The sequence below is a fragment of the Arachis ipaensis genome, chromosome B7 (assembly GCF_059453495.1).
Source record: "Arachis ipaensis isolate K30076 ecotype BB chromosome B7, ASM5945349v1, whole genome shotgun sequence".
NCBI lineage: Eukaryota > Viridiplantae > Streptophyta > Magnoliopsida > Fabales > Fabaceae > Arachis > Arachis ipaensis.
Window position 1 is genome coordinate 17159643 of NC_142442.1, and position 25096 is coordinate 17184738.

At 40.6% G+C, this 25096-nt stretch overlaps 3 protein-coding genes across 3 annotated transcripts; 1 reads left to right on the forward strand and 2 right to left on the reverse strand.

The window, feature by feature from the left end:
* The first annotated feature begins 347 nt into the window (after positions 1–347).
* Positions 348–1667, forward strand: LOC107606797 (uncharacterized). Its single transcript, XM_016308816.3, has one exon. It carries the CDS (start codon positions 348–350, stop codon positions 1665–1667), a length of 1320 nt encoding a protein of 439 aa, XP_016164302.1.
* Positions 1668–18590: 16923 nt separating this feature from the next.
* Positions 18591–19649, reverse strand: LOC148550464 (uncharacterized). The gene has a single exon (XM_088494505.1). The coding sequence runs from the start codon at positions 19647–19649 to the stop codon at positions 18591–18593; it is 1059 nt and encodes a 352-aa protein (XP_088350631.1).
* Positions 19650–20559: 910 nt separating this feature from the next.
* On the reverse strand, positions 20560–21654 carry LOC107606799 (uncharacterized). Its single transcript, XM_088494506.1, has one exon. The coding sequence runs from the start codon at positions 21652–21654 to the stop codon at positions 20560–20562; it is 1095 nt and encodes a 364-aa protein (XP_088350632.1).
* Between the last annotated feature and the right edge of the window lie 3442 nt (positions 21655–25096).

Sequence of the window (25096 nt, forward strand, 5' to 3'; positions counted from 1 at the left end):
GAAAATAATGGCCAAGTGGTTTACTTAATAGTTCCTTGTATTTGTAGAGTTATGTAGTATGTTTTTATTTATTTATTGCATATTACTAGTATGTGATGTAGTTTGTTTTATTTATTTCTGATGTAAGTTTTTAAATTAGTCAATATTATTGTGTCGTTATTGTTCATGAAAGTGACCGTTGCAAAACTAGCCGTTAAGTAGCCGTTGCAAAACTAGCCGTTACAAAACTAGCCGTTAAGGTACTTATTGCAAACACATTTATAAATATCAACTATCAATGACTCCACAACTCCACTTCAACTCTTGTTTCTCACCTCGACAGAGAACTAAAATTACATTTTCTCCATATGGCTAGAAATTTTGATGATATGTTTAATGAGGCTTTGTATGACAAAAGAAGACGGCAAGATAACACACTGATAGATAATTGGATCGATGAGTATTTACTCGAAGATTCAGAAGAAGAAGATATCGATAGAAGCCCTATCCCAATTACTCGTAGATGGATCAACAGAGATCGAGAAGCAGGACATGATCGCCTTTTCCAAGATTACTTTGCAGATGAACCGGTGTATAATGCTAACATTTTCCGACGGAGATTTCGAATGAGAAGAGATGTGTTCCTTCGGATAGTAGACGCTCTCTCAAACGTCTATCCGTATTTCCAACAGAGGGTTGATGCAACTGGAAGAAGAGGCTTGTCGCCACTTCAGAAATGTACCGCTGCGATACGGATGTTAGCATATGGCGTAGCAGCTGATGCTGTTGATGATTATGTGCGCATAGGCGAGAGCACTACAATTGAATGCTTGGAAAAATTTGTTGAAGGTGTCATTTCCGTGTTCCAGGATGAATACTTGCGAAAACCCAATCCAAATGACGTACAACGCCTGCTACAAATAGCGGAGGGTCGTGGCTTCCCTGGCATGTTGGGTAGCATTGACTGCATGCATTGGCAATGGAAAAATTGTCCAAAGGCGTGGAAAGGTATGTACATGAGTGGTTATCGTGGGGTTGCAACCATAGTACTTGAGGTTGTAGCATCTTCAGACCTTTGGATATGGCATGCGTTCTTTGGAGTTTCTGGTTCAAATAATGATATCAACATGTTAGATCATTCTCCAGTGTTTGACGACATTCTAAATGACCGTGCTCCGGAGGTAAATTATACTATTAATGGTAATAATTATACAATGGGATACTATTTAACAGATGATATTTATCCTGAATGGGCCACATTTGTCAAATCAATCTCAAAGCCACAAGGTGAGAAACGTAAGTTATTTACACAATACCAAGAAGGGCAAAGAAAAGATGTGGAACGAGCATTCAGAGTGTTGCAAGCACGCTTTGCAATTATACGTGGTCCAGCTCGTTTTTGGGAAAAGAAGAAGCTTGCCAACATAATGAGAGCTTGTATTATATTGCATAATATGATTGTTGAGGATGAAAGAAACAGTTATGCAGGAAATTTTGCTCAAGGCTTAGAGTATGATGATGTTGAAAATGGCTTATCACAACCTCAGCTGGGAGAGGAAGATTTTGCACCATACCATCAATTTCTCCAACGAAATGCCCAACTTCGAAATAGGCAGCAGCATAGACAATTGAAGGAGGACTTGATTGAACACATATGGCAATTTCACAATGCTTGTCGTCAACTATAGAGTTTAATTATGTTTTTCTTTGTATTAAGTAATTTTACAAATTAGTGTAACCCCGAATTATCTATTGTGTATTATTGTTATATATGAATTTATTTAATATTAATATCTTTTAATAGTGAATTATTTTTAAATTTAAATATTTAAATTACATTATTAGAAAAAATTAATTACATTAATTACAAGTATTTTAATTAATTAATTAAGTGGGACCACAATAGGGACTAAAGTCAGTTCTTCCTAATGAAGAAGAGAGAGATGCTTTGAGTTCCTATTTACTGTTTATGACGCAAAAGCTGATGTTGAGTTACTTTTTATGACAGGCGGGCCATAAACAGAAATTGGGATGAATTCTCTACTGGAGATGGTCTAATATACCCACCTTTGGAATCTCTTTGTCGGGAATAAGCAAATGAATCATGACCTGTAAACAATCATAATAATGAAGGCTATGACTGAAGTAAAACAACTCAACAAAAGCGAAAATTTATTTTCTCTACCTTTACCGATTATGGGAAGCGCTCATCTATTCATTAAAACTTGGTGAGTTCTACGGTGAGGAAGGTTATTTTATTTCTCATGTGTGAAAGTGATGTGGCCATTACTAAAAGACTAAGCGTGTAAGCAGTGTTTGAAGAGAGAGAGAGACAGTTCCTGCAATATTTTTAGAAATTTCAGATATTATCCTTGTTTGATATTTAATAATGTTGAATGTGTTAGCGTAATGATTTTAAAGATATTTAAATAATTATTTTTTGTAATATACATAAAAAAAATCAAATCTTTATCTTTATAGTAATATAAATAGGGAGTTCTTATGTTAACATGGTGTTCATACATTGAGTTTGAAAAATATTTTTTAGGTGTTGTCACTAAAAATCTTTAAATTTTTTTTTATAAATTATAAATTATTATTTTTTTAGATCGTTACTTTTTAAATTTTTAAATACGCTTTATTAGGTTATTAGGTATTTAATTTTTAATATTATTGAACTAATTTAAAAAAATTATTTATAAATTATTTACTTAAGTTAGTATTTTTTAAATTTTTAAATTATAGTTACATTTTATTCTTATTATATAATTATTACTCTTTTATTTAAAGAAAAATCAAATAAATTATAATTTTCGAAAAAACTAAATTCACATAATAACTAATATAGATTTAAATCAACGTATGCACATACTTCCGGAATCGTCAAATATCCTACCATATGGATTTAGTTTTATGAGTTTTGACACTCTCAATGCTTCTGAGTTTGATTATACTTATTAGATTGGTAAGTTTATTGTTTTTAAAAAAAATAAATTCATTGATAAATTTATTTATTTCATCGATTTTTTTTAGTAAACTTATCGACAAGAAACTCTTTTTATCATTTTAAGTTATTTGTTTAAGTTGTTACTTTTTAAATTTTAAGTTATTTGCAGTTTATTCTTCTAAATTATAAACTATTATTTATTTAAGTTGTTACTTTTTAATTTTAAGTTATTTGCTTAGGTTGTTATTTTTTAAATTTAAAATTATCTACTTAGATTATTACTTTTTAAAATTTTAAATACACTTTTTTAAGATGTTAGATATTTAATTTTTAATGTTGTTGAACTAATTTAAATATTTTATTTATAAATTATTTATTTGGATTGCTACTTTTTAAAATTTTAAATCATAGTTATATTTTATTCTTATTATAATAATATTACTCTTTTATTTAAAAAAATTAATAAATTATAATTTTTCGAAAAAACTAAGTTCAAGATTAACATACTTTAAATGTACTGGTAGTATTATTATTATTATTATTATTATTATTATTATTATTATACCTACACAGATTTCATGAAAAAAAATTCATTCTATCTTTATTTGTTTAATGGATAAAAAATATTTACTATTAGGGGTGTGCATGGGTCGGGTGAAATTGGGTTTGATGTGACCCAGACCTGACCCGAAATATATATCGGGCCTATTTGTTAGACCTGAACCCGATTCTAGACTCAATGAAATCTATACACTTTCGGGCCACGATTATACCGGGTAAAAATCGGGTGAAAACCGGGCCGTTAACATTATATTACCTTGATACCTTCTTGTAAGTTAGCATGTAAAAATATCCAAATTTTCAAGACTCCAATCATTATTTGACATGGTAAAATTCACTTAGAAAAATATAATAAGAACCAACTCTTCTCTAAAATTAAAGCATAACCATAATCAATACTAATATTGTCTAATAACACCAAATATTTAAATCAATACAAATAACACAGGATTATGCATTAGTCTAAAGTCTTATGCATTTTAAACATAAAATATTAACTTATAGTCTTATATATAATGACTAATAACACAAAATATTAAGGTTTACAACATTTAAATTTCACATAATAATAGCCATCATCCATCACTAATAACACAAAATATTAATTATGTATGATGACGGGGCCACCGGGTCGATTTCGGGTGACCCGAGTTATGGCCCGGACCCGACCCGAAATAATGACCGGGTCTATTTTTGAGACCCATACTCAGCCCTAGACCCAATGAAATCACACCAAATTAACCTCTAAAATGTTCGGGACCGAGCCGGATCTTCGAGTCGAGTCGGGCTATGCACACCCCTATTTACTATCAATCCAACCCATCTTTTTCAAAAATTTTCAAATCAAATACCAAAAAGACCCACAAACTTAACCATTTCCATTATGCTAACACATTTAACATTATTAGGTATCAAACAAGGACAATATCTAAAATCTCTAAAAAGTATTGCAGGAGTTATCTCTCTCTCCAAACATTGTTTACACGCGTAACCCTCCAATAATGACCACATCACTTCTACACATGAAGAATAAAATAACCTTCCTCACCGTAGAACTCACCTTGAAACTTTTAAAATAAATATGCTACTACATAGTAGTTATATATGAATGAATTGTATTGGGTAACTCAATAAATGTCGCATAATAAATGGATGTGCTTTGATGAGGTGCAAGGTGTTATATACTTATATGTTGTTATGTTTCAAACTTAATTTCACATAGGATACTCTAGTAAAAATATAAAAGTCTTTGTATGTTAGTAGTGTCTGGATGTTATACTCAAAATAAATCAAGAGATGTGCTAATGGACTTTATTCTTACATGTGTAGTTAAGCATGTGTTTATACTTTCTATTTTGGACATATATATGAAAAAGTCTTTTACCTTTGTTGACCATGTGAAGAATCTGAACGTTGAAGGAATTAGTGAATGCATTAGTTGGCAAATTAATTCACAATTATGAATGGCAATAATAATGGATTCAATTTAGAAGACTATAAAAGAAAGCAAGCAAATACATAAGTTTTTTTGTTCAGTAATATAATAACAACACACACAAATTTATATCTCTCATCTCTATTTTTCGTGCTCTCCGTAATCACAAGGCAACCTAAGCTTTTATCCATATTAGGAAGCTTTGTTTGCAATAATTTAATTAAGAAGAAGAACAGAAGTTGTGTTGTTTTAAGTGTTCCAAAAATATTAGTGTGGATTATATTTTTTATGATTCAAATTTAATTTTAGAAGATTTTCATCAAAGACATTCCACCTAAGAGTAGGACCGTAATAAATTCTTAAAAATAGTGTCTAATTAACACGATTCGTTATACATTTGATCTAATATATTTTTTAATTTATTTGTCTACAAAATTTTATTTATATTTAAAAGTAGTCAAAATATTATTTTAAAAGTCTATTTTTCTAACACAAGGATATGCTTCATTGAGAAGATTAGAATATATGCATGAACTATACAAATCCTGGAAGCTTTTACGATGGTAAAAATATTTTAAGATCCTTAAAAGACCAAAATATGTTATAGAATTGTGAAAAATTCGAAGATAGTAAATATGCCAATTTAGCATTAGCCTCCCTTTATTGTTGACGTGGACCGGAAACTGTAGACTTAACTCCAATTAACGTTAATGTGACCAATAAATGGAGTTCTTGCGTTTCTTGGTTTCCATTGTAATGCTTGCGGTTCAGCCACCGCAAAACTAAGGACCCAGAGTAGTAAACTAGCTTCACCCCCTCCAATCAACAGTGAAAACGTGGAAGGATCTCCTCTATAGACGGAAAACAACCTGATCCCATGGCAGCAGTGTTCAACAATACATCAACGCTCTCATTTTCCATCACCAACAATAAATGAGATTGGTGAAGGTAGCACCTTCTTGGGTGGAAGTGTTCTCCATTAATTTCTCTAGGATATTAAGATTGGAAGTTTGAGGCAGCAAGCAAAAGATGAAAATATCGTTGGGAAGGAAAGTGAGACCGATCAAGTTAATGGAGTCCCAAATGGAAAAAACGGCCCAGAAAAAGTTATCATCATACCAGCAGAGGAAGTTTCTCTCAACCAAAATCCAAAGCCACCTCCTTCCAAGGTCATCAACAAAAGAAGACGGAAGGAAGATGCATTTGAATATTTTTCCCCCTTCTGTTGGTAATTAAAGTTTAGGTGAGAGAAGTATTATGTAGAGTTTTTTTTCCTGTTCTTCAGATGTGTGATGTTCTAATTTGAGATATATCCAGTCTCTGTTTTCTGGGTTTGGTCGGCCTAATCCAACCCAATCCAAGACAACAAACAATAATCGTAGTAGCATTAACCATGAATCTAATCATGACCAGCTAGTAATTCTTAACAAGTGTTGGAAAACTTTTCTAAAATAATTCTATAGATGTATGGCTTGCTTCTCATCCACTCATATAGCATATTTTGCCTTGGACCTTTCAGATCCAACTTTCACTTTTTCCATCATAGACACTTTCATAAATCATAATCCCTACAGGCTACAGCCAAGAGCATGAATTATAAAACTCTAATCCCTAACTTCTCAGACCTATAAAATAAAAAAAGAAATAAAGAAGAAAGAAAGAGAAACTAGACTACACGTATATGGATGTGTTATATGCGCATTTACGGATGTGCCACGGTGAGAATTTTTATCTTCAACATTTTTTAAATTCTGAAGCCTATTAAGATTCTAGAAGTCTTTTATATATATTTAACATTTTTCAAAAATAATTTTAAAAGGATCTTAAATTATTTTACTCATAAATTCCATATATCACTGTCTTACAAATAGTATATCAGAAGTTAAACAGTAATATCAGAAGTTGTTTTAATCTTGTTCGGTAGGTCGGGTACCGGACGGATCGGGTCTGGACTCTGGGGTCAACGCTTGGGATAGTGGAGAGGCTCGTCTGGTCGTGGTCTCCTGGTCTCGGGTGTACGAGGTCTCGAGTACTTCGCGTGAGAGGGGGGTGCCACCTGCAAAGACACTCCGACGCTCTTGTCAGTAAGGTGTACAGGTGGAAAAGGTGATAGAGTATCTTTCGTACCTCGGGGGGAGAGCCAGTCTCCCCCTTATATACATGTCAGTAGCGGGCCCCTCAAGTGGACAGGCCCATACCCCCAAGGACGCTGTCCCACAGCTGTGTGCAAGCCGTACGGGACGCGTGTCCGGGTCGGGTGGAGGGCGTGTTGCTGGGCCGGAGGGAACTCGGGTCGGGTTGACCCACGTGAATTTGGGCCAGGCCGTAACAGTGCCCCCGACGCGTCAGCGATGGCCGTGAGGGCCATTGGTGGCGCGTGATGTCTACGTTCGTACGTTGTCGTTGGGTCGGCTGATCGTGGGAGAGACGCGTCTCTTGTGCGCGTGTCTCTTGATCTGCTGTGGCATCTGTTTGCCGTTTCGTTCTCCGCGCTGGGCATTTAATGCTCATAATGATTTGAAAAAACCTGCGCGCAAAGACTATCTTGCCCCTGCTTCCTTTCGCGCTTTTAGGATAGGTTTTTGGGTGGTTTATGTGGTAGCCGTAGTTTTTAGCCGTGTTTGGTCACGATTGAGTTGAAAAGGCGTAGTTTCTGAGTTTTTTCGGGCTCCCGACCTCAGAGACTAACGGAATGGTACCCCGCTGTAGGTATGCCTCGCGTTGTCTCCCGGTCTTCCGGATCTGGTGCGGCTTACGACCCGTATGCTTGGGTGACCGACGATATAAGGAGCTCACCCAACCAGATGGGCTTGGAGGAATTGACGGAGTTCCGGCAAGCCGGCTACTTGTGTGGGGGGACTGACGAAGAGGCCAACTACGAGGCCATTGTCCCTGCTCCCCATGAGCGTATTTATGAGCTCAATTTTCACTCCCCTCGTGTCCCCGATTGGATCTGGTTTTATAAGTCCATATTCACGCAAGTTGGCGTTCGGATACCGTTCTCCGAGTTTCAAATGGCGCTGCTGAACCGGATATCCGTCTCCCCGTCTCAGCTTCATCCGAACAGCTGGGTTTCGATCCGCTGCTTCGAAATGGTCTGCGAGTACTTGGAGCTGCCGGTGTTGGTGGACGTTTTTCTCTTTTATTTCAACCTTACCAACCCCTCCAAACAGGGGAAGGCGAGGAAAGGGTTTCTTTCTTTCCGTTCTGCCCAGGGTAGGAAGATTTTTAGCCTTTTTGAGGACTCCTACCACGGTTTTAAAGATAAGTTCTTCAAGGTTCGTCCCGTCAAGGGTCGTCACCCCTTCTGGTTGTCGTTAGAGGGGGAGCGCCTTATCCAGACTTACTGGAGTTTTGGCGCGGGGTCGAATCCTTTCGTCAAAGTGACGTACAAAAGGTTGTCGGCTGTAGATAAGCAGATAGCCGACGTCCTTTTTGCTATCTTTGAAAAGAACCCCGTGAACCCACATCTTCTTATGGGTGAGCGGGAGGCCGCCAGGAGCTATATTCATGAGTTGTCTTCTTTGTTTGCCTATGTTTCTTTGTCGTTGTTTTTCTCTTTCCGATCTAACGACTAACGTGCCTGTTGTTTGTTGCAGTGGAAATGTCTGCCACCGTGACCGGTCTTGAGAATCTGATGAAGACCTTTTTTGAGGCAAGTGATGACGAGAATGCCGAAGAGAAGGACGTCGGTAATTCGGAGGGTCCTTCAGGGGAGAAGGAGAATCAGGCTTCCCCTACCCGGGATACCGAAACGTCGGGAAAACAGGCCGTAGGGGGTCAGGCTTCCCCTACCCGCGAGGAAGGGCCCGCTGATGGGCACGTGACTCTCACCCCTCATCCGGATAGTGACGTGGAGCTTATCCATACTCCCAAGATGCGAAAGATGTCTTCCAGCCCGGAAGGGGCCCTTACCATAATGGAGAGGAACTTTGATGCTACCAAATTCATTGACTCCCAACTGATACCCGGGACAGAAGAGCATTTTCATGAGACCGAACTGTCCGGGCAGGCGAGGTGGATGTATCGCACCTTGCTTCGTGGGCCGTGATAGCTCGGAAGGCCGAATTCGAGTTATCCGGTATGGAGGCGCTTCGGAGGAAGCTTGAGTCCTCTGCTAAAGCGAACAATGACTTTAAGGCTCAAGTTGAACTCCTCCAGGGTCAGCTGTCCGAGATGGGGGGAAAGCTTAGTGCTGCTGAGGAGAAGTCGTCGTTTGTTGCGGAGAGGTTGAAGGCGTCCGATGAGACCGTGGCCCGGCTTCTTGAGCGCGAGATGACATTGGAGGGTCAACTGAATGCCGCTCAGGGTCGGGTTGTCACCTTGGAAAAGGAGCGGGAGCAGGCCGTCTTGGAGGCGAAGGCCGCTAAAGCAGAGGCCGCTGAGCTTAAGAAGAAGCTTAAGGTGGCCAAGGAGCAAGGGAAGAATGCTATCTTGATGACCGAAGATGCCCTGAAGGCTCAGCTGAGGATCGCAGCTCCTGATTTCGACACGTCGTCAATTGGCGTTTTCAAGACTATCCAGGACGGAAAAATTGTTGACATGCCGAGGAAGTGAAGTCTTGTAACTTAGGATATTTTGTAATGCATTTGCTGAACAACCTGTTGTTCGTTCTTTGTTTTGACTCTTTATAAGTTATACTTGTTTGGTCGTTTGGCCGGGTTGTTGTTTATTGTATTTGTTGTTATTTCTCTTGGGGGGCTCGCGCCCGTTTTCCCGTTTTGTGATAGTTATGGCTTGGATTGCCGTGGTCGTGTTGTCGTCGCAGTTGTCTTTGGCCGTGACTAAGATGGCCCCCGGGGTGATCAGTCCCGGTCTGCCGTTTTAAGACGCGCTCGTGTGCGTCGCACGTAGGGAGGAAGTAAAAGAGCACACAAGTAGACAAGCATGAGTAAAAAGCAAATTAACTAAGTATGAGTTAATCGTTAGCCAAGCAATTTAACCAATATGGCGAATATTTGACAAGATAAAAAGGTAGATTGTCATGTGGACAAAGCGGGTATTTACTTATTTCTTTAAGTTCTCAGTTCGGCGAATCGTCTGGTCATGGGTAGAACCTTCTCAGGCTACCCGCATTCCATGTTCTGGGTACTTCCTTGCCGTCGAGTCTTTCGAGCTTGTAAGCACCTTTGCCGAGTATCTCCCTTACCCTGTAGGGTCCTTCCCAGTTTACCGCCAGCTTGCCTTCCCCTGGGGTCGAGACGCCGATGTCGTTGCGTCGCAGGACGAGGTCCCTTTCCTCGAAATCTCGTTTGAGGACTTTTGCGTTGTAACGCAGGGCTATTCTTTGTTTCAGCGCCGTTTCTGTTAGGTGAGCTATCTCCCTCGTTTCCTCAATCAGGTCTTTCTCGACTGCTTCGCTCATGCCCGCGAGCAGTAGTCGGGGGCTCGGTTCGCCGATTTCGACTGGTATCACCGCGTCGACCCCGTATGTTAGGCGAAAGGGAGTTTCCCCAGTAGCGCTTTGCTCGGTTGTCCGGTAAGACCATAAGACGGAGGGGAGTTCGTCAGCCCAGCTCCCTTTCTTATTGTCTAGGCGCTTCTTTAGACCAAGGAGGACGACTTTGTTTGCGGCCTCTACCTGCCCGTTCGTTTGGGGGTGTTCTATTGAGGAGAACTTTTGCTTTATCCCCAGGCCAGAAAGGAATTCCATGAACTTCTTGTCGGTGAACTGGGTCTCGTTGTCCGAGATAACGATCTCCGGGATACCGAAATGGGTTATCACCTGCCTCCACATGAACTTCCGGCAGTTGGAGGACGATATCGTGGCTAGTGGCTCAGCCTCCACCCATTTGGTATAGTAGTCGATAGCGACGATGAGGTATTTGACTTGTCCTGGGCCGACCGGGAAAGGTCCCAGGAGGTCGACTCCCCATTGTGCAAAAGGACGTGTAGTCGTTAGCGAGCTTAGCTCGGAGGCCGGTGCCTTGTGGAAGTTGGCGTTTTGTTGACACTTCGTGCATTTTCTGACGAATTCCTTTGAGTCCTTCATCATTGTCGGCCAGTAGTATCCTGCTCGGATGAGCTTCCTTGCTAGGGCTTTGCCCCCGATGTGGTGTCCGCAACACCCCTCATGGACTTCTCTAAGCACGTAGTCCGTTTGGTCGGGGTGCAAACACTTCAATAGGGGCTGGCTAAGTCCCTTTTTGAATAGTTGTCCCTGTATGATTGCATATCTGGCCGCCTCCCTTCTTAAAGCTTTGGCTGCTTTCTCATCTTCGGGCAACTTGCCGAGTTTCAGGAAGTTGGTGATGGGGTCCAGCCATGAGGGGCTCGACTCCGTCAAGTGGAGGGCGACCGTTGGTTCCTTCACCATGCCTTGGATGAGCGACCGGTTACCCGATCCTGGCTTTGTGCTCGCAAGCTTCGACAAGAGGTCTGCTCGTGTGTTCCTTTCTCTTGGAACGTGCTGGACGATGACCTCCTGGAACTGGCTTGTCATTTGCTTAACCTTTTCCAAGTATTTTTGGAGGAGGGGGTCCCGGGCTTGGTAGCTTCCGTTTACCTGTGAGGTGACGACTTGGGAGTCGCTGCATACTTCGACCCTCGTCGCCCCGACTTCCCGAGCCAGCATTAGTCTGCCCAGGAGAGCCTCATATTCTGCTTGGTTGTTCGACACTGGGAACTCGAACTTGGTCGATTGCTCATAGATGACCCCTGCTGGGCTTTCCAAGATGACCCCTGCTCCTCCGGACGTTTGGTTGGAGGCTCCGTCCACAAGAAGCCTCCACCGTGTGCCCGTTTCCTCGGGAGGGTCGCCCGTTACCTCCACCAAGAAGTCTGCCATTGCCTGGGCCTTGATTGCATGTCGGGGCTCATACTGTAGGTCATATTGTGAGAGCTCGATGGCCCAGGTCATCATCCTACCAGCCAAATCAGGTTTTTGCAGTATTTGTCGAATCGCCTGATCTGTCCTCACAACTATACGGTGACTCTGGAAGTATTGTCTTAACCTTCGGGAGGACACTAGGAGCGCCAGCGCCAATCTTTCCAGTTTGCTATACCTCAGCTCTGGTCCCTAGAGTGCCCTGCTCACGAAGTAAACGGGCTGTTGTGTCTTTGCTTCTTCTGTAACGAGGACCGCGGCAAGCGCTTCCTCGGTTACTGACAGGTAGAGGTAGAGCGGTTCTCCGGCTCTGGGTTTCCCGAGAACTGGTGGTGCCGCCAAGATTTCCTTGAAGTGGTTGAATGCCTCTTCGCACGCTGGGATCCATTCGAACGTCATTCCCTTTCTCATTAAATTGAAGAAAGGTAGGGCCCTTGCTGCCGATGCGCCGAGGAAACGGGACAAAGCTGTTAATCTCCCAGCAAGTCTCTGGACGTCTTTGATGCAAGCCGGACTCTTCATTTGAAGGACCGCTTGGCACTTTTCGGGATTGGCTTCCACTCCTCTTTGAGTGATCATGAAGCCCAGGAACTTTCCGGCCTCCATGGCGAACGCGCATTTGAGCGGATTAAGCCTCATGTCGTGTTGCCGTAGGGACGAGAAAACGCCGTTAAGGTCGCTCAGGAGATCGTCAGGTCGTGCGGTCTTTGCGAGTATGTCATCCACATAGACTTCTACTGTTTTGCCCATGAGTTCGCTGAATATCTTATTCATCAACCTTTGGTATGTGGCTCCGGCATTTTTTAGACCAAACGGCATTACCTTGTAACAATAGATTCCCCCTGGCGTTATGAACGCCGTTTTTTCCTCGTCGGGTCGGTGCATCGGTATCTGATTGTACCCTGAGTAGGCATCCATGAAGCTCAGATATCTGTACCCTGCCGCTGCGTCGACGAGTGCATCAATATTAGGCAGGGGGTAGCAGTCCTTGGGACAGGCCTTGTTGAGGTCAGAGTAGTCCACGCACATTCTCCACCTCCCGTTGTGTTTTTTAACCAGAACCACATTCGACAACCAAGTCGAGTAGTCCAGTTCCCGGATGAATCCCGCTTCTAAGAGGCTGGCCGTTTGCTTGGTCACCTCTTCCGCCCTTTCCTGCGACATTTTTCTCCTTCTCTGGGCCACTGGTTTGGCTCCTGCCTTTACGGCCAGGTGATGCGACATGAGCTGGGGATCTATCCCGGGCATGTCGGCAGGTGTCCAGGCAAAGAGGTCGGCATTGGCCCTGATCATTTCCATCAAAGGCTCCTTTATCTCGTGGGGGAGGTTTCTGTTTATGAATGTGAATTTATCGTCCTCCTCGCCGACTCTGAAGTTTTCCAAGTCTCCTTCTGGCTCTGGTCTGGGTTTGTCGTCTACCCTGGCATCCAGGTCGGCCAGGAAGACCCCTGACGCTTCTTTGGATTTTTTCCTGAGAGAAAGGCTGGCGTGGTCGCAAGCGACCGCCGTTTCCAAGTCACCCCTGAGGGATCCCACGGATCCGTCATCGGTGATGAACTTCATCACCAGTAGTTTCGTACTGATAGCTGCCCCCAAGTCGTTAATGGTCTTTCTCCCCAGGATGATGTTATAAGCCGTCGAATCTCGTAATATCACAAAGTCTGCCATGACTGTTCTCCGTCTTTGCCCTTGTCCCACAGAGGTCGGGAGTGTGATAATTTCGTCCGGCTTGATGAAGTGGTCACCTAACCCTACCACACCGTGCTGGTGGGTCGTCAGGTCAGAATCTCTCAATCCCAAGGCATCGAAAACGTTTCGGAACATGATATTTGAGTCTGCCCCCGTGTCTACCAGGATTCGTTTGACGAGGCCAGTTCTGACCCTAGCCGTGATGACCATGGGCGGACTTTCCGGCGCCTCGTCGAACCATTGATCCTCCGGGCCGAAAGAGATAGGTGGGAGACCCTTAAGACTTCTAACGGGTGAGGTGGAGATCGCTAGGACCTTGGCATCTTTCTTCTGTGCCGATTTCGACTTCGGGGCGGTATTTCTGGCCGTCACCACGTTTACCACCGTGAGGCCGTGGTCGTCACCCTCTGGTTCTTGTCGTCGCCTCGTTGGTCGGGATCTATCTTCGCTGTCGTGGTCCCGGTTGCGTCTCCTTGGTTCCCTTATAAGGTGGGAGAAATCGGCGAGTTTGCCGTCCCTGATAGCTTGCTCGAGGGCGTCCTTTAGGTCAAAGCAGTCTTGGGTCTTGTGCCCGTAACCCTTGTGATACTCGCAGTAGAGGTTCTTGTTTCCTCCCGTCCTGTCCTTCAGTGGTCGGGGTTTCGCCAGTATCCCCTTTTCTGCTATCTGTTGGTAAACTTCTGTGATCGATGCTGTGAGGGGGGTGTAGTTGGTGAACTTCCCAACTCGGGGGAACGGTTTGGGTGGTTTACTCGGACCGCCGTCCCTGGCGTGTTCCTTTGGTCTTTCTCTGGCTTCAAAGTGCCGGGCTTGGTTATAGGCCGGCTGCCGTTTATTGGCAACCACAACCCGGCTGACTTCCTCGTCATTGATGTATTCTTTGGCCACACACTGGATCTCTTGCATTGTCCAGACGGGCTTTGTGGCGAGGTGTTTCCTGAAGTCCTCATTCGAGAGCCCGTTCGTTAAGCACAAACTTGCCACCGAGTCCGTCAGACCGTCAATTTTCAAGCACTCGTCATTAAAACGGTCCAGGTACTTCCTGGTCGGCTCTCCGGGTCTCTGTGTCACCCCCAGCAAATTGATTGGGTGTTTGGCTTTGACAATCCTAGTTGTGAACTGAGCCAAGAAGGTGTGGCTGATGTCGGAGAATTGGGTCACCGAGCCTTGCGAGAGGTTGTTGAACCACCGTATTGCCGGGCCCGCTAAGGTGACCGGGAAAGCGCGACATCTGACCTCGTCTCCCACCCCTTCTAGGTTCATCCTGGCCTCAAAGGCCGTCAAGTGTTCCAGGGGGTCTTGCGTTCCGTCATACTTCATGTCTGTCGGCTTGTCGAAGTGTTTCGGTAGTCGGACCTCGAGTACGGAACGGTGGAAAGGAGTCGCTCCTATTATGACGAGTCCTCGGGCAGTTCTTCTTGACTCGTCGTTCTCGCGGTGAGCCTCCTCGTCGCCCCGGTTCGACGCACGCCGCCTTTCGTGTCGGGCGTAGATAATGGGGTCCCGACTTCTTCTTCTGGGGCGTACCCGCCCCCCAGTGCTCTCCGACTCGTATCGGGGGCTCGGCGTGCGCCTTGAGCGGCTCCTTGAACGGGAACGGGTGGGGCTCCGCTCTGGGGAGCGTTGGTCGCGCTCTCTTTCTGCTAGCCTGCGCTCTAAGTCCTGCATTCTGTGGCGTAGTTCTTGCATTATCCTAGCGTGGTTGTCACCTGTCCCCCCGAAGGGGCGTCTCTCGTGAGTTTGCGTCGCATCCCTCGGGGGCGACCTCTGCTGTTGCCGGGATTCCGTCGCGACGGCGCCTCCCCCGAGCACGGGAGGCGCTACCTCGGAACCTGTCCCAGTCTGGACCAGCACGAAATCCATGGACGAGATCCCCACAGACGGCGCCAATGTTCGGTAGGTCGGGTACCGGACGGATCGGGTCTGGACTCTGGGGTCAACGCTTGGGATAGTGGAGAGGCTCGTCTGGTCGTGGTCTCCTGGTCCCGGGTGTACGAGGTCTCGAGTACTTCGCGTGAGAGGGGGGTGCCACCTGCAAAGACACTCCGACGCTCTTGTCAGTAAGGTGTGCAGGTGGAAAAGGTGATAGAGTATCTTTCGTACCTCGGGGGGAGAGCCAGTCTCCCCCTTATATACACGTCAGTAGCGGGCCCCTGAAGTGGACAGGCCCAGACCCCCAAAGACGCTGTCCCACAGCTGTGTGCAAGCCGTACGGGATGCGTGTCCGGGTCGGGTGGAGGGCGTGTTGCTGGGTCGGAGAAAACTCGGATCGGGTTGACCCACGTGAATTTGGGCCAGGCCGTAACAAATCTATACGTCAAAAATCCTCTGAACTATATGCTAATATATATTTTACCGCATAAGTTCAAAAATTTGACAAACATCTATAATTTATCTGTATTTTTTTTTTTAAATATCTATTCACGATCGATTCAACTCCCTTTACATCTTTATCAATTTTAGAGTGAAATAGAAAGACAGGAATGTGATGATGATGATGATGATGATGATGATGATGATGATGATGATGATGATGATGAGAGGATAAAATTACAAAAGAATTGACAACATGTTGGCTATAAAAAATTAACTATATATATACGAATAAAAATTAAAAATTATCAAAATATTATGAATAAAAATAAAACAAGTTAAATATTTCGAATATTTTTAGAATTTTTCAAAAGCATATTATATGTCATTGTAAATATACGCCATGAGTAGGATAATATTTTTCTAAAGGCGTGTCACATTTTTTATATAAAAATATTATATTTACGCTATAAAAATCAGTTACTAAATTAGTCATTATATATTTATATATAAATGTATGTATTGTTTAATTTATTTTTAATATATATTTTATATTTAAATATATATTTTATATAGATATTAATATAATGACTAATTTTTTAATGTATATTTAATATAATTATTTTTATATGATAACTTCTAAATTATCTTGGTTTGATTTTTTCAAATAATAAAAGTATTAGAATCTTATAGTACTCACCCATTTAACGTTTGGATTTTTTAAAAGTTATAACTCTTAATTAGTTTTATAAGTAGTATAATTAATTTTTTCAATTATTTTTTTGAATATTTGTGTTAAATAAAATCATATGCCAAGGCAATAATATTATATGATCATTCTTTCTTATATATAATATTTGAGACAATATTTTTAGTTATCAATTGTACGATCAGTTGTTTTTTGAATTAAAGCAATACAAATCTTTCAATTCTAATCCAGGGTTTCTTAAATCTTTTTTAATAGGTCCCTTTCTAGAATAATATTACCAAACTTCTTTCATGCATTATATGTAAAATGGTATCGAGCTTGTAATTTAAATAACTTGCAAGAGCAAGCTTGAAGAGGAGAAGGCTTGTGATGCAGCTTTGAGTAGAGAAAACAGAAGAGAGAAGAACGAGATTGTGATTGAGAAAGAAAGGAATTTTGGAATAATCCAATTGAATTGAAGAGTCAAAGCTATATGCAGTATATATAGCTGTACAAATAGGAAAAATTAAATAACTAACTAGTGGTGTAGAATTTAAATCTAACAAACTAACCAACCTGCCAACTATACAAAACAAATTCTACAGCTATACAAAATAAACTCTAACAAATTGCTATTTTGCTGCATTTCAATTTTATTGGGCAATACAAAGTATGCAGCTGTATTATGTTACAGCCCCTGCAAGCTGGTATTACTTGGGTTGTGCAAATCAAGTAAGTCCAGCTTGGAAAGCAAGTGAGAAAATGGTTTGGGAGCAAGGGGTTTAGTGAAAAGATCTGCAGGTTGATCGCTAGAGACAATGTGCCTGAGATTAGAAATTCCTTCTTTAAACTTGTTTCGAACCACATGACAATCTACCTCAACATGATTAGTTCTCTCATGGAACACATGATTTGATGCAATGTAGATAGCCGAATTATTGTCACAAAAAATATCAACTGGAAGAGGAGGGTGAATGTCAAATTCCTTTAAAAGCTTGAGTAACCAAATAAGCTCACAAGTGCCATTAGCAAGGGCACGATATTCAGCTTCTGAGGAGGACCTTGAAACTGTGGCTTGCTTTTTACTTTTTCAAGAAATGAGAGTGTTGCCAAGAAAGAAGCAATAGCCACTAATAGATTTTCTAGTGTCTTTGCAAGCACCCCAATCAGAATCTGTGTAACCAGACAGTGTAAAGGAATTGTTGCTTGAGAAAAATAGGCCTGTTGCAGGGGATTGCTTAAGATATCGAAGGATTCGATAGGCTGCCGTCAAGTGAGCATCAGTGGGTGAATCCATGAACTGAGATAAGCACCCAACTGAATAGCTAAGGTCAGGTATTGTATTTGTAAGATATAGAAGTCTGCCCACCAATCTGCGATACATGGTTGCATCAGGAAGAGGAGAACCTGAATCCTTAGACAGGAAGGTAGTGTACTCCATAGGCGTAGAAGCTGGCTTGGCACCAAGTAAGCCACAATCCGTGATTAAGTCTAATGCATACTTCCTTTGATACAGTGCAATACCGGTTTTGTTGCGCGCTACCTCCATACCAATAAAGAACTTGAGGATGCCAAGATCCTTAATCTTGAATTTATCATCTAAGAAAATCTTAACAGCCCGAATTTCATCCAGATCGTTCCCTGCCAGCACTAGATCATCCACATAAACAAGGATGGTAGTAAATCTTGTACCGGTGGATTTAGTAAACAATGAATGATCATTTTTAGATTGAGTGAACCCCAAGTCAGCAAGAGCAGCAGAGAGTTTGATGTTCCACTGGCGACTAGCCTGCTTCAAGCCGTACAAAGACTTCGTCAATTTGCAAACTAACTTGGGATTCGAACATTGCAGTCCCTTTGGGAGCTTCATGTAAACATCTTCATGAAGGTCGCCATGAAGAAAAGCCATATTCACATCAAGCTGATGAAGGTGCCAGTTCTTCGCTGCGGCAATTGCAAGGAGAACCCTCACAGTGCTCATCTTCACAACGGGACTAAAGGTGTCAATGTAGTCAACTCCGGGAATTTGAGTGAAGTCTTGGGCAACAAGCCGCGCTTTGTGTCTCTCAATGGTGCCATCCGGATTGAATTTGGTACGAAAGATCCATTTACAACCAATTGCATTCTTCCCAGGAGGAAGAGGAGTGATGATTCAGGTCTTGTTTTGCTCAAGAGCAGTGAGTTCTGCCTCAATGGTCTTCCGCCAACAATCATGCAAGACAGCCTCAGAATAGTATTTGGGATCCGGGTTATTTATGAGAGAGAAAGTAAAGGCTTGGTGCTTGGGAGAGAATAATGCATATGACAAATGATGAGAAAGAGGATACTTACAAGTTGAAGGTAATTGGAGCGCATTCATTGGATCTCTATGTGATGAAATGTGGAAACAATAGAAATCTTTAAGATAAGACGATTGTTTTCTTTCTCGTTCAGACCTTCTAAAGATTGGTACATCAGGTGGAGGTTCAATGTTAGTGGATGTATGGTCTAATGATGCTTGTGCTGATGCTGGTTCCAATGCTAAGGATGATGCAGAAGTAATTATGTCATGAGAAGATGCCACTGGCGATGCAGAACTTATAGATGAATCTGATGCAATGCTCATAGTAGGAGGTGCTGGTGTGTCATGATGAGATGCAACTGTATTATATGTGAAATTATCATAGTAAAATGCAAAAGGGTCAGAATTTGACAAGTCCAATGAATGTTGATGCATGGAAGGGAGATCGCTTGTCACTTGTTTAAAAGGAAAATGGTGCTCATAAAATTCAGTGTTCCTTGATATGAAAAGTTCTTTTGTTTTCAAGTCAAACAGAATGGATCCTTTTGTCCCTGATTGATACCCGAGAAAAATACATTTTCGAGCTCTTGGATCTAATTTTCTTCTACCAGCACTTAAAGTAGTGGCAAAAACTAGACAACCAAACACCTTGAGAGAAGTTAAATCTGGTTTAGCGTTGAAAAGAGCTTCATAAGGAGTTTTATGTTGTAAGTAAGTGCTTGGCAGTCTATTAATTAAATGTACCGAATGTTGCACTGCATAGTGCCAAAAACATTTTGGAACATGAGAATGAAACAAAAGTGCTCTTGCAACATTCAATATGTGTTGATGCTTCCTCTCAACAATTCCATTTTGTTGAGGAGTCTCAACACAAGATGTTTGATGCAATATTCCTTTTGAGTTGTAGAAAGAATTCATTTTAAACTCCATTCTATTATCTGTTCTAATTTGTTTCACAGTTTTATGAATTTGGGTTTGCACCAGTTGAACAAAATTTTGCACCAACCTCGCAGCTTCTTATTTCAATTTCATGCAATAAATCCAAGTGAACCTTGTTTTATTTTCTACAATAGCAAGAAAATATTTATGGCCAGAAGTTGATAGAATTGAGAGTGGCCCCCCAAATATCTATGTGTATTAAGTCAAAAGGATTTTCAGAGTGTGTATTACTATTAGAAAATGACAATTTCTTTTGTCTAGCAAAGTGACAAGAATCACAAACATGAGATGATGAGATGCACTCGATGAATGGAAATGTATTTTTCATTATGGACATTCTGCTATATGGTAGATGACCTAGTCTAGCATGCCATAAGGCTCCTAAATTCTGCTGCACTGTCAAATTTATTAAGGGTGTATGAACTGCTGGTGTAGTTAGCTTCCAGGGTTGAGCATTCATCACATAGAGATCACCAATGACTTTAGCTTGCCCAATCATCTTCAATGATGGGAGTACCTGTATCTCACAAGAAGAATCAGTGAATTTTAATTCACAATGCAATGACTTTGTGAGTTTAGAAACTAAAATCAAATTGTATTTAAAGTGAGGTATGAATAAGACATTAGTAAGGGTCAAATGGTTCGAAAGTTGTACAGTGCCACAAATGTTTGTAGTAGTGGTGGAGCCATCAGGTAGATTTACTAAGACCGGCTTCATGTAAAAGAAAGTTTTAAAAGACTCTTGAATGTAAGATGCATGATCAGTGGCTCCACTGTCAAGTATCCAAGAGGTTTTATTAAAACTTGATGACATACTCAAGAAATGCCTACCTTTTGGCTGAGTGAGGGTGGCTGAAGAAGTGATGTGGTTAACACTATGGGAAGCTGGCATGAATGGTTGTTAGAGGAGGGCCAGTAAAGTTTCTTTCTGATCTGGAGTTAACACAAGTACTGTATCATTACTCTTTTCATCTGAGCCAGAATCAGTGATCTCAGCACTAGAATTCTCAACTGTCCCTTCAGTGCTGATTTGATTAGCTACTCGTTGTTTTAAGTGAGCAGGAAAACCATTTTTCTTGTAGCAAGTTTCTGCTAAATGACCAATTCGATTACAGTAGCTACAAATCTTAGAAGTGTATCCTCGACCATAGGATTTCTGAGTGCCTCCTCTACCTGTACTTCTCCCACGGCCTCTGCCTCTTGCTGGGAATGAACCACCTCCAGCTGAGGCTTGCACTTCCAAAGAATTAGTCACAATTTTGCTATCAGACAACTCACAATTCAACTGACGTTCCTGTTGAGTTAGCATAACTAGCACAGTGTTGATTTCAGGCAATGGCGTCATAAGCATAATTTGTGATTTAACAGTGGAATATTGTTCATTCAAACCTCTCAAAAATTTAACAACATATTCTTCAGATGCATGATCTCGAACGATTTTTAATCCACAAGAACAACCACTCACACAAGCAACACAATTAAGGATGGCATGTAAATTTTCTAATTCTTCCCAAATAGCCTTCAGCTTAGTAAAATAAGAGGTGACAGAGAGATCACCTTGTTTGAGCGCATAGAATTCCTCTTTCAACTCACCTACTCGAAAAACATCTCCATGCGAATAACGATGCTTCAAATCGTTCCATAAATCTGGAGCTGAACTAATCCACATCACGCTTTTAGCGATCTCAGGACTGAGAGAGAGGTTAATCCAAGAGAGAAGAAAATTATTGCACCTATCCCATGCTTCGAAAGTAGGATCGCCTTCGGTCGGTTTCGGAATCGATCCATCAAGGAACTTCACCTTATTCTTCGATCTCAGTGCTCTCCACATGTCGTGCGACCACTGGTAACAATTTTGAGGCGTTAGCTGGAGCGAAATCAGAGAAGTTCCAGGACTTTCACCTGGATGAAGAAAATAAGGACTGATCGGATCAGAAATGGCAGAAGAGGAGCTGGATCTGCCGATGTGTGTTTGAAACTGACAGAATTGACGCATGAAACTAGTGAATCTCTCAAAATCTGCAGCGGAATTCGATGAATGACTCGCATTCGAATCTGATGACTAATCTGCCATTTTTGAATTTGGAGGCTCTGATACCATGTAAAATGGTATCGAGCTTGTAATTTAAATAACTTGCAAGAGCAAGCTTGAAGAGGAGAAGTCTTGTGATGCAGCCTTAAGTAGAGAAAACAGAAGAGAGAAGAACGAGATTGTGATTGAGAAAGAAAGGAATTTTGGAATAATCCAATTGAATTGAAGAGTCAAAGCTATATGCAGTATATATAGCTGTACAAATAGGAAAAATTAAATAACTAACTAGTGGTGTAGAATTTAAATCTAACAAACTAACCAACCTGCCAACTATACAAAACAAATTCTACAGCTATACAAAACAAACTCTAATAGATTGCTATTTTGCTGCATTTCAATTTTATTGGGCAATACAAAGTATGCAGCTGTATTATGTTACATTATAAAAAAAAGTGTCTAAATAATATGATGATAATCAGTGACTAAAAGAAAGGAAAGTTAAAATTTTGGTCTCCTTTTCATTTTACTTGTAACCTTGCACTCTATTGAGAGAAAATAAGAGAGACTTTAGTTTTGTCTTCTAACACAGTAGGAGCCAGAACAGTGTTACTTGCAAGGATAGTTGTAATGAATGAAGCTTAGTGAATAACTCAGGAGATATTTTGTTTTTGTCTCCTTTAGTGCAAAACCAAAAATAGAGAAGAGAATAGAGAATGACACACAGATACATTCTGATTCGGCTACCCAGTGCAATGTAGCCTACATCCAGTCTCCATCACAACAATGATAAAATTTCACTATCTTTTCAACATATTACAATTACCAATTATTCCTAGGATCTATCCAATCCTATCTGAGACAAGTCCAGATTCTAACCCAACTTGAACTTGACTAGGACTCACCTTAACTTTTAACTGCAAAGTGCTAACCCAACTTGCAAGAAAATCCACTCAAAATCATGACAAAAAAAAACGCTTACAAAGAATTTCTAAAATAACTTAGGCTTTTTCTCCAAGTCTAGCTCTCTGCCTTTTTTCATTCATTGGTTTTCTTACAAACTTCACCATATTTGCCTTTTACCAATAAAACTCAAACAGACTAAATTGAGAAAAAGAATTACAAAATAAAAATCATGAAGGAGAAAAACAAAAACAGCTCAGGGAGTTATGAGAACTGAAACCAGTACTCTTTCGCTCTTGCTCAATCCTTGGTCGTTTTCCCCTATATAGAGGTATGAAGCTTCCAGGGCTTGAACCATACTTAGCACTTTGTTTTTCTTCTTCTCCAACAATCAGAATCCGCAGCAGCATTCACAGAAGGGAGAGAGAGAGAGGACCGAAGCAGTGACATGTAACCATACATTTCTCTTTCAACTTTTTCTTCATGCATCTTGAATCTGGGTTGTTCATCTTTAATTTGGCCCAAAGTTTATTTATTGACCGTTGATTCATAACAGAACACCATTGACTTCACTTTCTTCATTTTTCCAGAATGGTACTTGTGTCTCAGAGGATTTCTTCAACGTTCCATGATGAAGCACAAATAAGGAAATCACCTTTGTGTGATCCTCTGTCCGGATGAGATTTTTTCTCTTGTTGTAGCTCTTTTTCTTTTCTCTTTTTACTTGATTTTGGAAACAACCTTTTTATTCTTAATCGTGCCCTAGCTTCAGAAATTTCTTTTTCTTTCTTCTTGCTTCAGATTGATGTGATGTTAAAGAAAGAGAAGAGAGAATTTTCTTCTCGGTGGTGTGGTGTTCGAATGAAATGAATTTTAAATTACCTAGTTGGAGTCTAAGTGAAGTGTATGGATTTAGGTGTTAGATCACCGAATGGACTTATGATGGATATGGGCTCACTTTCTTTCTTTTCTTTATAGTTCAGCAACTTATTAATGAATCAAAGTTTGTTTATGCTGAATTTGATAATGGGCCAATGTGTGTGTGGGATTGAGTACTTGCTTTTTGGGCCAATTTTAGTTAAACTAACTTTCTGCACTCCAAACAAAATATATTACACAAATAATTTAACATTAATTCAACAATATTTAGTCATTATCTTAATCATAGTTTAGTTTACCAAACTCAACATAATTCATATCACAAATAATATTATGAAAATTACATTCCAAGCAAGAATTAATTCTTTTAAAAAATAGCATGAAGTTCACTCCAGAGAATACTAATATTTTCTAACTTTCTAAAATAACCTTTCACCCAACCTCCATTAGAGTTGTGAATAAGACAACCAAAATCTACTAACCCACTAAGAGAACTCTGACTAACATCATAGTTCATTTTAACCGAATTCACAGAAGGAGGGGCCAAAAAAAAAAAGAGCGAGAGAGGAGATAAAAAAAATATACATATTAAATATGGCATGCATCTCCCTAGCTAAACTCTGGATCATACTAACTACTCTAATAGCACCCCACCCATCATGAGGGTTAAAGAGTTCATTGTTTCTATCTCTTCAAATTCATTGTATAATTGAGTAGAGCAAGAAAATATCTCATTGGTTGGAATCCCGCTTTAGCCAATTCGTTAAGCTAGGGCAAATAGAGTACATACTTAAAAAAGTTCAAATCTTTCTGGCTTTAGTTCAATCCCTAAGACAATATAAACGATATTTAGGAGCTTGTTAGTATCTATGGCAAATATCAGATGTTATAAGCCCACGATAAAACCTAAACTCAGCAGTAGGAATCTTATTATGCAGACAAAGCCAAATTAAAAACTTTTATTTTTCTAGCACTTATAGTTTCCAAATTCATAACTAATTGTTGAGCTCAGGCTAACCAAACTTTCTCTTAGAGAGCCAAATGTAGCCACTGCTAGCTGACTAGACTAGATGCATAAGCACTCCAAACCCACGTTGGTCTCTTTAGCATGCCGATGAGGATTAAAGCCCTTTAAATGCTTCCTAGTCTTTGAGGAATAGTAATGATAATATTAGCGAAATTCTAACATCTTCTTTGTCAGATCTCCTTAATGACTAAATCAATATTAAAGATCTGTACATAACTAACATAAGACAACCCCTTAGCAATCTGATTTTCAGACATCTACTTATCAAATCAAAAGAATATATTATCAAATTACTAAATTATAAGAATACGATGTTTAGTTTATTATTGGATTAGATTAGTTTTTATTACTAAAAAGAATTATGGCATCTATACTGTATTACGTGTATATTAAAAAAAGTTATTTATATAAAATATATGTTAAAATATAGAATATATTATTAAAAATAAATGAAACATTACATGTATTTATATACCAATACATAATAACTAATTTGGTAGTTAATTTTATTAGTTGTAGAGAATACTTTTATTATAATTAATATGATAAAATAATTTAAAATCACCACAAGAAAACGCTTAATACCATCGGATTTATCGT